The sequence below is a fragment of the Acartia tonsa genome, chromosome 7 (genome assembly GCF_053477335.1).
Source record: "Acartia tonsa isolate MP-2025a chromosome 7, ASM5347733v1, whole genome shotgun sequence".
In the NCBI taxonomy this organism is placed as follows: Eukaryota; Metazoa; Arthropoda; class Copepoda; order Calanoida; family Acartiidae; genus Acartia; species Acartia tonsa.
In genome coordinates this window covers 24,409,929-24,423,175 of record NC_137266.1, presented here as the reverse complement: position 1 = coordinate 24,423,175, position 13,247 = coordinate 24,409,929, and the positions used below count along the sequence as shown (strand labels likewise).

Below are 13,247 nucleotides of genomic sequence, written 5' to 3'. Positions count from 1 at the left end.
CTTGCAATAATATTCTTTAGAATTTTAAAATACATAAAACTGTTGTCCTTTGGGAGAGACTAAGATAAAGTAAAAGTGCAGCTTAGCTTCATCATTGAAAAGAATTATTTAAATGGAAAATAGGGATATTTTTAGCCTTTTAAAGCTACCGTTTTTTGTAGGTGACTCCAACTATCAATATTCTATCCATCCCGCTCAGATTAAAAAAAAATAGTCGCTGTTATTTGGGCGACTCCAGATTACATATGTGTTCTTTGCATAAATAAAAAAAATAAATGAGATACCTTTATTAGCATAGTAATTTAAAAACAAGTAATTACTGCCAACATACTTTCATTGAAAAAATTAAACTTTAACACATGAAAGTTATTTGTAAAGGCAATAGAATTAAATTAAAAACTAAATTTCCTAACTTGAGAAATCTTCATATCAGGTTTAATAATACAATTAAATATGCCAAAATATACTATTGATGTTACCTAAATGTTATGAGGGTAGACGGACAAGCTACAATTGAAGAAAAATTAGCTTTTAAAATGTTTGTGAAGGAATAAATATTTTCTGAAGGTTATTGTAGCAATATGCAATGAAATGTCGTATTCCAATGAATTTTATCTAAAATTTGTAAAACTGAAAAATCTTCCTGAAAATTTTTTTCTAACTTCTAAGGTTACAATAAATTTGTGAGTTGTTTTCATAAATGTTAAATTGATTTTATGATTTTCAAGTGCTGTTATTCTAAAAATTATCAGTATTCAGGGAGTAATGGAGGGACAATGGGCAATTAACGCAATTTAGGAGTTTTAAAAGAAAGGCCATGAAATCCATATTAATTCAGAAAATTTGAAGGAAATTGTAAAGGGCGTGTTAACAAAATTTAGAAAACTATAAAATAAGAAAAAAGTTCCAAGAAAAAAAGCAGTCATTTGAAAATTAGATTATCAGTATATCAGACTGACGTAACCATAAAATAATTAGATACTAAAAAAAATCTCCCTGGAACTTGTTCAACCCATATTCCTAGATTTTAAATACCACTATGCACAAGAATTAAATTTAGGTTGTTATATTATGGTTCTTAGATTGTTTATTACACAAATATCACAATAAAGTTTTTGGATATTTTTGGTGAAATTTTTTTTTAAAATCAGCCATATCATAACAAATTCTTCCGTCTGCTATATTCAAAACAAACACAGCGAGTTAGCGGCATTTGATGCACCAGTACCCAAACTCAGTCAGAAACTGCTAAATTCTTGCACATTCCCTTTAAGCCAGTACCCAAAGTCTGAGACTCCTAAATATTGAATATTCGATCCATTGTCCTTTCCCTTACTTCCTGATCAGTATTAGTTAGCCGCAATTCAAAACTATACTAATGTAGCAGAAATTGACATATTTTAGATGTAAAACAAACATTTATTATTGATTAACATACATGGTAACTTAATTATAGAGTGGCTGCATTGCTAGTAAAAAAAAATAAATGAATATCTCAAATTTGCAAACAAAATATTTCTGGACTTATTTTTATGAATAATTAAAAATATTATCTTATCTTAGTTACGAGTATTTTCTTTCTAATTTTTATAACATTTACTCTACTACACTGTATCTTATTATATTTAAGGTCAGCTGCACCTTTAACCTGGAGCCTTGGGCTGAATATGAATAAGCGGCTGCAGCTTTGGTTGCTGCGGCTTAGTGTGACTTAGTGTGGTTGCACCTGAGGTTGGTTAATTTGAGTAGTATTGTCTGATACATTTTAATTGCTGAGCGTTTCAACGGCTAGAGCTGCTAAAAAGCAGTTGTTTCTGCAGCTGGTGGTAGCTGAATCTGAGTAAGGCTTAGGTTGCTGCGGCTGAGGGTTTCTTAGTCTAGTGATTCTTAGTGTGCGTGATTTGAAATTTAGTGGGTGTGGCTAAATTGACGGCCTAGTAAGCTGTGCAGCTGGAAGTAATGCATATTAAGTGAATTACGAAACAAAACGGCTGACTATGAGGCTGTTGTGAGCCGCACGGCCAATAGTATTATTATTAATAGGTTAATTAATGACGACAAACAAGTTCCTTGAATTTCACAACTGTGTATTATTCTGTGATGTAAACTATGAGGTTTTTTTTTCTTGGATTGGTAAATTCGGACTTTGTTGTTGTATATTAACAACTTTTGTTAGTTTTACATGTTTGTATTTATCACATTACAATATTCCCTAACGGCTACGCCCCTAGAGGCCTCTAGGGGCCCTTGAGGAAAGGGTTGGGCCGACACTCCATTTTAGTTTTGTTTAAATGGAAAGAGAATAGTTTTTTTCTTGGTGTTATTCTTCTTGAAATAGTGGTGGTACCCTCCCCCAAAAAAGTCACAAGCCTTTCCTTGACATACGAGAAGCTTCAGTGGTAAGCAAAAACCTTCGATAGATAGACAGCTACAGACATGATGTTACTTTTAATAAGGATTAGCACATATAAATTTATAAATTATCATATTAAATATTAGAATGTAAAATGCAGTTGCAATGTTTAAAAAAAAAAATGAAAATAACAACCACACCACAATCCCCTCTAGCTACGCCTATTAAAAATCTTCAACCCTTTCTTTCAGCTGTTTTTTTTGTTTGTTTTGTATTGGTCTGCTGTTAGACCATAAATAGATATGTAGCGGGAGTTTAACATTTAAATATGTTTAAAATGTCCAAAAAGTTTATAGGTATGTGTTTTTATTAATATAAATTATGAAAATTTAATTTTAACAGCATTTTTAAATACATAACCTTTTAAAAAGATGCGATGCATCCCTACAATTCATTAAATCAAAAGAAAAAAATAAACATTAAATATCTTATTCAGATTTTTCAAAAATAGACTTTTTATATGTATTATTTACTGATTTGTGTTTTTTTTCCTTTACAGGACGATTGAGAATGATAACCTTAGTTATTGAAATATATATATGGCCTGTACAAAGATGTTAGTTTGATAAAGTAGTCTTGGGTTGAGATGGATCAATAGCTTTTAAAATTACCATTTTAAAGCATATGGGACATAAAACCAAAATCTAGAGGGGTGTTGGGGGTGTGAGAATTAAAAATGTGTAATACAGACATCAAGAAGTAATATAGACATCAAGAGGGGGTTTTATATTTATTTTGAGCAGGGGCTGGTATTCAGCCAATTAATTCCAATGGAAAATGCAGCAAAATTAATTATTTTGTTGGAGTAGAGTTGGAGTAAAACTTGTTTTTACGTAACTGAAAAGGAAGTGGGTAAGAAGAGGGGGGGGGGAAGTTGAGGGGAAATTTTCACTTAGAATTGTTTGGCAGAATCACATTCTCTTTTCCTTGCCTTAAACAAAAATCTATTCGGGTGTTGGGAGGTGTTAGGTTTAGGAATGTGTAATACAGACATCAAGAAGTAATATAGACATCAAGAGAGGGTGTTATATTTATTTTGAGCTGGGGCTGGTATTCAGCCAATTAATTCCAATGGAAAATGCAGCAAAATTAATTATTTTGTTGAAGTAAAGTTGGTGTAAAACTTGTTTTTTTACGTAACTGAAGGGGAGTGTGTAAGAAGGGGAGAAAAATGAGAAGGGGGTTGTGGAGAAATTTTCCTTTAGAATTGTTTGTCAGAATCACATTCCCTTTTCTCTGATTTTGAGATTCTAACCACAATCCTAATTTACCTTCATCGTCTCATGAGTAATGTGAAAAAGTTTCTTATCACTAAAGAAGTGTAAATAAAACTAGCTGTTTGTATTCGGTTGGCAGTTTTCATTAAACTATCATAGCAATTAATCATATTCGTATTTTTAATTAGATGAAATAAGATACATAATATATTTCAAAATTTTTTTGATTGAACTTTTCTAAACAGTCCTAGCTTTAGAACTGTTATGAAGATAAAAAGCTTTTGTAGTGGTTATTAGTTTGGTAGGATTTACCTACACTTCCATAAAAATAGTCTAGAACCTACCTTGGACAAATAAGAAGATCACATTCAGTTTTATGGGAAAGTAGATAGGCATACCTACATTATATTGTACCTCTTTTATATTAGAATTTTAACAATAGCATTTATGGCGTTATGTACAGCAACAATTGCAATCTAACAATACTTTAAAGATGTCCTACCTTTTGTGATATTAAAAAAATAGCTAGTCGGTGTTTTTAGTAAGTAGTAGATGTAAAATGATCCATATAATTTAAATATAGAATCAGTTTTTTTTGAAGTAATTTTAAAAAAATTGAGTTGGTTTTAAGAAACTAAAACGCAACAAAAAAAAAGAAAATTGCCATTATGAACAAAAATAGTAAGATCTTTAATTTGACACCTTCCTTTTTTAATTCTGTTGAGTAATTATTAAAAAATCTATTTAGTTGAACCCCGTTTAATCAAAACTTTAAACTTTGGGAACTCGTCTCGAATAAGTTAAAAAAAATAACAAAAGTTAGGACACGTTCTTTTTTTACATTTAAATATTATTTAGTATGTACATTTAGAAAAAAACCAGCTATTTCTGTTAAATTGTATTAAGATATCCCTCAATACGACATTTTATTCTGTATCTCATCTGATTTTAGACATCTTTATGTAAGTAATATCTGCCACTATGTTTACAAATTCTATAATACAAAGTGATAATATTTTATTCCGTCGAACGACTGAATGCATTGGTTTCTCCATTTTTAGAGAAAAATACGGGGTATACTCCCTTTCGTGGAAACGCCCCTTAAGGGGTGTTTCTTCGTAATTTCACATTAGCTTTTCTCCTATTTCTAGCCACTGCGGGGGGCTCTAACCCTGCGGGGCAATCACCCATGTGAAAATACTACGAATAGCCCCTTAAGGGGTGTTGCCACGAAAGGGACTATACCCAAAATATGTTGGTCAATTGCGAGTTTTCAGATAGTTTGTCCTAAATGCCCGTTGATGCTAGGGGTGCAGTTTTAGTAATGAAATATATAACTATTCTTTATTTACTTTAGATACTTAAAAATCTATCAAAATGTCTGAGTGGAACCATGGAACCTTTGACTGCATGCATGATATGGGCAATTGTAAGTATAAACTTTATAAAAATCAGGCAGCTTAACCAGGGGCGTCCAAGCTTTTTTTTTTGGGGGGGGTAAACAATTTTAGGGGGGGGGGTAATTCGTGTTTGGGGGGGGGTAAAATGGCGCGCGAAGCGCGCCGAAATTTTTTTTTACCCCCCCCAAAATTTTTACCCCGGGGGTAAAATTTGATTGAGGGGGGTAATTACCCCCCCTAAAGTCTGTTGGGGGGGGGTAAATACTCCCCCCAAATCTGTTGGGGGGGTAATTACCCCCCCCAAACTAATTTACCCCGGGGGTAAAATTTTTGGGGGGGGGGTAATTTAATTATGTAAAAAAAGCACCTACCTAATCTATTAAGTTAATAAGTACTATCCTATAACATAAAGTAGTAAGTAAGGTTTTTTTGACTATAGCTTCAGATTTCATTACTTTTAATACTGAGTTCTCCTTTTTAGGAAAGCTTCACATAGATCCCATGATAGTTCCACACTATTATAGGTCAATCCTTTGAGTGGTTTTAGGCTATTTTTCTCCTCCCTTTTTACCCTTTAGAAAACACGAGTTCTTAGATGCTTAGGGCGCCACTACTATTCAAATATATAGTAGTATCTCATTCTTTAGAACATAAAAATACAATAATTAACTCACTAACCAATGAACCAATATGATTATACTTTAAAGTGAAGCGTCTTATAGGTCCTGGTAAGTTTTATAACTAGTTTACTCCCTCCCCCCACAAAAAAAAATTTTCAGTAAAATTTTTTTTTAAGAACATACAATTTGGGGGGGGGGTAAATACCCCCCCCCCAAATTTTTTTTTAAAGAACATTTATTTTGGGGGGGGTAATTACCCCCCCCCCAAAATGGTTTGGGGGGGGTAAATACCCCCCCCAAAATCGTTGGGGGTGCCTACGGCACCCCCAAGGTAGGGGTAATTTTTTTTTGGGGGGGGTATTGTTCACAAAATTTTGGGGGTGCCTACGGCACCCCCAAAATCGTTTGGGGGTGCCAAATGGCCCATTACCCCCCCCCCTTGGACGCCTATGACTGCTTAACTTACAAAGTAAAGAATAAAATTTTATTTCCCCATTGCATTATAGACCGATAGACCTGAGTACAAAATAGGCTATACAAAAAGTGCTCTATTCAGTTGTTCCATGTTAGATTTCATTTTACCTTTCCCAACAGGCTTCCTAAATTGACGGACAGGTGAACTATTATAAGTATATGAAATATATCCATTTTTTTTATAATTTCCCGGGCCTCTGACCAACAGACAAAATAAAATATAGAATAAATGTTTATTAGTCAAAAAGGATAACCCAATTTGAATTTTCCAATTTCTTAATTTGACTTCTTGTCAAAATGCTCCGTATTATTGGATGTTCTTTGATAATGGAGACTTATGATTTATTTATTTTAGCGCAAAGTTATTTATTCAATGTTATGTCATCAAAATGATGGGATTACTTAAAAGGACAAAAATTCTTATTTTGTTATTTAGTCAAAATGATTATAAATAAAGTAAAACTTTTAAGCACTTGAAATATATGGGAATTTAAGATTATCAAGTGTCAAATACTCATAATGTACCATTTTATTTTAGTTTAATGTTTATTCTAGTATTGGTTTTCTTATGTTTAGTGGTGGATTTTGCATATTTTACTGGCTTATTGATCTAAGTTTTCTTTTTCCCTCGAGTGCCTTAAAAATTATTTGAATTAAAATCATATTTTATCTTTTAGGCCTTATGGGCTGGTGCTGCGGATGTGTGCAGATCTACCAAAATGCTGAAAGATTGGGAGAAAATGGATTAGTGTGTTGTCTAGCTGCATGGTATGCATATTATTTCATAAAATTATCTACCAATCTCTGAGATATTGATATACATTGATGTAGATTTAAATTATTGGGAAAAAAGTTTGTACACTGCTAGATGATAAAAGTACTACATGTTTTAAGTCATCAAATGAAAAAACTTGATTATAAAATATTGGGTAACAGCTAAATTTTAGTGCAATGTACCTTCCATCCCTGATCAAACCGTATTTCCAAAAGATTACATAGACAATACCCAATACTTTTCAGTGTGCGAGCAGTAAGTCACGTTCTTTTTTGTGCGTTTTTGTGCGTGCACTCTTTAGTGAACGTTGACAGTTTTTAAAAATAGTAAGAGAACATTTTTCCCGACTTTGAAAAATTTTCCTGACCTAGTTTTCATTTACTTTCAGTTGCATTACTCCGCTAGTTCCATTGTTTGTGCTGAGACAAAAGGCTAGAACATTGTTTGGAATTGATGTAAGTATTCTTAATATTTTCAAACTCTAGACACATATAATTTAATGTCTTATTTCTCTACTAGCGGCTTCGCCCCTAGCCTCTAGGGGCTTTGCCCCTAGAAAAAAATAATTTTCTGCACCAGCACCAGCAGCACCAGCTGCACCACCTGCACCACCTGCACCAGCAGCACCAGCTGCACCAGCAGCACCAGGAGTATTTTTTTGGGGGGGGTAAATTTTCATTTTTGGGGGGGTTGGGGGTGTCCCACCCCCCAAGAAAATAGCTTAAAACCACCACAGGACCAGTAGGTATATTCCCTGAAGAGTAGAGCCCATTCGGTTCAGCGGTTACCAAGATCTTAAGCTTCAGACGGACAGACGGACAGACGGACAGACAGACGGACAGACATCGTTCTACTTTGTATTATAGATGACTTGCCTATTGAAAATAAAACAATTTTAACTCTAATTTCAATCTTTTTTGTTTCAAGGAATAAACTTATAAGATATGAACAAATACAAACCTCAATTATATTCATAAATCGCATCGTTTTATAGAGGTTTTTTTTCACGGATAGTAAAGTAAAACAATAATACCAGTTTTGTTGTCTCCGAGGGTTGGAACACACGGGTCAAGAAAACAGGGATATATTTTATAAATTTTATTATATTTTTCTCGGAAAACGGTCTTTAAAGAGATAAGATACATGATTTTTCAGTATGACTCAGAACTGCAGATATGAATAGGATTTAAAACCATAGTGTAAAGAAAATGCTTTATCTAGGGTAGCACAATGGATGATGTTTTGTGCGCCTGTTGCTGTGGATGTTGTGTCAGTGTACAGGTAAAACATATCTTAAAAACTGCCAATTTAACGGCTGATTGTAAATTTTTTAAGCACTTTTTTATAGCATTTGAAAAGTCACACATTCTTCAAGATTTTACATTATAGTCATTTTGAAAATTTGTGTCTTTCCAGCACTTGAAGGTCCTTAGGGAAGCTCTTTAAAGTGCCCATAAAATAGAGGATACATCTAAAAACTTTGGGCTGAAAAATCCTGAATGACGTCATGTTATAATAATGGACTATTCTAATAAGACTTATAATATAAATTGTGAAACCTAAAAACTAGCAAATCTTTTTTTTGTTATGTTCATATTCACATTCGGATTAAGTAAGACTTAGCTATTGTTGTTGAACATTAACAAGAGCCAAATATTGTAAGCAAGTTAATTTAAGAAATTGAGAACTTTTTTAAAGTATTAAATATGATTGCTTATTGTCAAAGGGAAATTGGAAAAATTTTGATTTTATAAACCTTGTAGTCTTACGTCCTCCATTAAAGGGGAAACACCGCCGGCCACCAACTTAATCTTTTATGACACATCTCCTAACAAAAGTTTTACCTCCTTTTGGGGTGATTATGCTGTGGTTATAATGTGGTTATGAACACAGTAATAGTGTCTGACTGATTATGACGTATAAAAAAAAATTGGCCAATGAGAGGCCACAATAAATTTTACCATTGGTCAATAACGGCCTCTCATTGGCTAATTTTTTTTATTACGTCATAATCAGTCAGACACTATTACTGTGTTCTTTGGTTATTTATATCCTAAACTGTTAGATCCTGTAGAAATATTCCAAAATTCACATGCCTAAAAATAGAATATTTTTATTTGCAAAATTAGCTACAGTTCAAAATATCAAGATATTTATTCATAAATTTAACACCTAATAATTGAGAAAACATTCTTATCTTCAATTTTGTTTATATGATATAGTTGATATTTAAAAAGTATCGCTCCACAAAGGGAGTATTCATTCCCTTATCTTTTTGTGATATTTACATTAAAATTGTCAAATTTTTATGCCTGTTTTATTATTTCACGAAATTGTACTGTCCTATGTTTATTTTATTTAAATACTAGCGGCTTCGCCCCTAGCCTCTAGGGGTTTTTTTTCCCCAAGAGGTATACTTACATCTTCTATTACCTACCCAGCAGAAAAAAATACGAATTTTCCCGAATAAATGACGAATTCGCAAATTTTTCTTTAAAAAAAGATGGGGGGGATTTTTTTGTTTTTGGGGGGGTTGGGGGTGTCCCAACTCCCAAGAAAATAGCCTAAAACCACCACAGGACCAGTAGGTATATTTCCTGAAGAGTAGAATCTGATCGGTTCAGTGGTTACCAAGATCTTAAGGGACGGACGGAAGACAGACGGTCAGACATCAAGCTACTTTGTATTATAGATTAATTTTTTTCTGGTACTTAATTAAATACTTTGATGACGTCAACGTGTATTTCTATTTTCACATAGAAGAAATGTAATGATATAAAATTTCTTAGGCTTGCCTAGAGTCTCTAAAATAAATATTCCGAATGTTTTCTGAAGCGCTGGAAAGTGTCATTTGTGATGTCATTAAAATACGTTTATTTTCTATGGGTTACCTTACCCGCGTCTCCTCTCATCCCTATCTTTTTATGACGTCACACATGACACTTTACAGTGCTTCAACCCCCGTTTAAAAATCTTTGTATTTTGAGGGTAGTAGAATGAGAGATTTAAAGTTTGAAGGGGGTAAACAGTCTCTTTAATCCCTCCACCCTGGACGTCGCGCTATTTATATGTATTTATTATAATTTTAGATTGCAAATGAGTTGGATACAAAAGGAATTCATGGAAATAACGATGTCATCACAAACCAACCAAAATATTAATGCTATATTAGCAATATTATAATAAATACTTTTATATGATGATAAGTTCACACTATAAGAAACTGAGATAAATAAACTATAAAATTAAAGTTTTAAAAAATTAATTTTTATGTTTGTGTCTTTATTTTAAAATTTTTATTTAGAAAAATAAATAAAATCTTTTAAGTTGATATTTTTTCTATTTTTTTTACTAAAACATAATCAATTTAAGAAAAGAATAATTGAAATTGATTTTAGTAAGCTTTTAAAGTTCCAACATAAACTTTTTAAATAGGTCTCATAGATTATTACATAAATATTTAAGTTCATTTATTATATGTGTAACCTATCAAATACCAAAAACAGTTGTGGTAATGAGAACAGATCCATAGAGTAGATTTACTTACAGATAACTACTTGCTTCCCTTTTCAATAACCTTTTTCGTCTGTTAACAAATTGTTTTCTGCTGCCTGGCTGTGTGGATTTTCAAACCCCCAATCGAGAGTTTGCACAAGGTCATTGCGATAGGGAAATTTAGTTAATTAACCCTTTCTCCCTCTAGTGTTTTACTCTAATATTTTGAGATATTTTGCGATGTTCACTTTAATTTTACCAGATGATTTTCAAAAACAAATATTTTTCAGGGTTCGAATTGACAGTGTTTTGGGTTATGGGTTACTAATATAGTAAAACTCAATCATTTATATCATTTAATCAGCCCACAACAACAATAAAAAATACCCATCTCTTATTTTTATATCTTCCTCAGCCAAAAAAGTGATCCAAATAAGAAAACAAGATAATAGATTATATTTATTTCTTTTTGTATTCATGATTTTTCATTATCCCTTTGTCTTCAACAGTAATTGTATATTGTTTTTCTATCTTTTACAGTTAGATACACAAATTGATTCTTGTGCATTGTTAGAACAAGTGCACTAATATATTCTGGATACCTTATTATGTTTCTTGACCACCAACAAAAACTTTTTAAAGAAAAACTAATTTTAATTTTTTTCCATTACTATGAAATAATATATATAAAATATTTTACAAAGATCAGTAAAATATAAAAGACAAAATCTGGAATACACAGTAATTTATTGATGCATCTGTATATGTTTGTGTAGTTGTGACTCACCATGATTGACTAACACAATTTTTAAAATGGTTGTGCTAAATATTCTCTAACCTACTTGACAGTAATCCACACATGTATCTAACTACTCTGTTTGTGGTTGCGTAGTTGTGACTCACTATGATTGACTAACACGATTTTTAAAATGGTTGAAGAGTAGATTCACTAACCCAAACATGTATCTAACTAATCTGTTTGTGGTTGTGTAGTTGTGACTCATTATGATTGACTAACATGATTTTTATAATGGTTGGGGTAAATATTCTCTATCCCACTTTACAGTAATCCACACTTGTATCTAACTAATCTGTTTGTGGTTGTGTAGTTGTGACTCACCATGATTGACAAACATGACTTTTTATCATTAATTTTGTTGGCAGTGGCGAATATTCATTAAAATATATATGTATGCAAAATGTATATGTATTAAAATAAGGAAGCTTTTTTTTATCAGCTCATCAGCTAATAACTATCATTTTGATGTTATACTTTTTAGACAAGGAGATAAGATAATAATACTTTCTCGTATTCATTTGAATCCGGTGGATAGGAACCGGTTCTCATGAATACGAAAAAACTATGTCTAGCATCGTATTATATCCAGTTTTCTACGAATATAGAAATGTACAATCATAAGATTAAAACTTATTAAAACCACGGGGCTAAAAAAACTAGTTTTAATCTTATAATTGTACATTCTATATCCGCGGAAAGCCGTTTATAATACGATACGAGAAATAACTATTAAAGGATTTTGGTTTCAATCAAAAAAATTGGAGGGGGGGGGGGGGGGGACATGTTGTAGAAGTGATTACTCTTTACCTTTACCCATAATAGTTATAAACCTTCCTTGGACCTATGAGAAGCTTTACTGTAAAGGAGTACCAAATAGGTTAAGTGGTTAGTGAGATCCTTTGCTACTCACAACGACACACTCTCAATCATGCTGTTTAATAAAGATAGGTTACAACCAACTTTTTGACATTTTACAGATCTATAGTATAGACTATAGATGTATATACAGACAACTAACTCCCTTTTTTTCAAAGGCCCTTTTTTTCTGCTTCTAAATTATTTTCTGCTACTTGGCTGTGTTAATATAAGCGACATCATTGGTTGATTTTCAATGACCCAAGGAAGGGTTGCACAAGGTGGTTAAGTAGGGGAGATACAGATATCTAACCCTTTCTCCCTCTGTCACGGCTGGTTTTTTATTAAATGAATAAGTTAGGGTACAATGTTTGGCACTTTCGATATAAGTAAATGATAATAAAAAACCCATAGAATGCGATAATAACTTCAGAAAAATCGAAGAAAATAGTTTTCATACTTAATTAACGTTTTTAAGTTTTTCTTCAAAAAGTTTAGATAAGATGCCTTTAAAAGTCGTCTATGATTTTGTCAGGGATAAAAATGTAACTTTAAAATAAGAATTACAACATATTTTGTCAATTAGTACAAAGTAAAATTTTGAACATTTTATTGATCAGTATATTTTTTAAAATGTGAAGTAGAAACCTGAATATTTTATCATGAAAATTGTGTTATGATTTGATTGTCTGCTAGATTACAAGAAAAAAGATACTGACAGTACTTGTTGGTTCTTTAAAAAAAATTAGGTAGATTACTTTCAGAACCCCTCTTTTTGCAACGTTATTTTAATAGAACAGAGACGTAATCTTAGTGTACTCAATATCTAGACAGCCAACCATTGTTTTAGAATTGTTCAATTTTTTTAACTTCTGATAAAAACAGAATTAATGGTATTTTTGTAAATATTATACCTCCAAGAAATGGCTATACTTCCCAATCATATGTTGTGTGATATTTAAGAGGAATTATTTTGATATAATGTCATTAAAATATTCGTTGAAAAAAGTGCTATTCTAGCTTATACTTTACATTTTAATGTGTATGATAATTCAAATAAAAGATAATGAAGATTTATATTATATTTAATTGTTATAATTATAAAGAAAAACCTGGAAACAGTAAAAAACTGACTTTATTTTATTGACGTAGGGAAAATTTTGTCAAATATTTGAATAAAAAAGCAATATAAAACAAAA

General features: G+C 31.9%; 1 protein-coding gene across 1 annotated transcript; it reads left to right on the top strand.

The window, feature by feature from the left end:
• Nucleotides 1-4,430: 4,430 nt before the first annotated feature.
• On the top strand, nt 4,431-10,225 carry LOC145325118 (cornifelin homolog A-like). Its single transcript, XM_080167966.1, has 5 exons — nt 4,431-5,059; nt 6,802-6,892; nt 7,288-7,354; nt 8,121-8,180; nt 9,989-10,225. Exons 1-5 carry the CDS (start codon nt 5,008-5,010, stop codon nt 10,058-10,060), a joined length of 342 nt encoding a protein of 113 aa, XP_080024092.1. The 5' UTR covers nt 4,431-5,007; the 3' UTR covers nt 10,061-10,225.
• Nucleotides 10,226-13,247: the final 3,022 nt, after the last annotated feature.

What these genes read in the sequence shown, in the direction of transcription:
- LOC145325118 (XM_080167966.1), top strand. Translation starts at nt 5,008, where the DNA reads ATGTCTGAGTGGAACCATGGAACCTTTGACTGCATGCATGATATGGGC. An exon ending in GTGTGTTGTCTAGCTGCATG is followed by an intron (nt 6,893 to 7,287) that starts GTATGCATATTA and finishes ATTTACTTTCAG; the next exon opens with TTGCATTACTCCGCTAGTTC. An exon ending in GATGTTGTGTCAGTGTACAG is followed by an intron (nt 8,181 to 9,988) that starts GTAAAACATATC and finishes TTATAATTTTAG; the next exon opens with ATTGCAAATGAGTTGGATAC.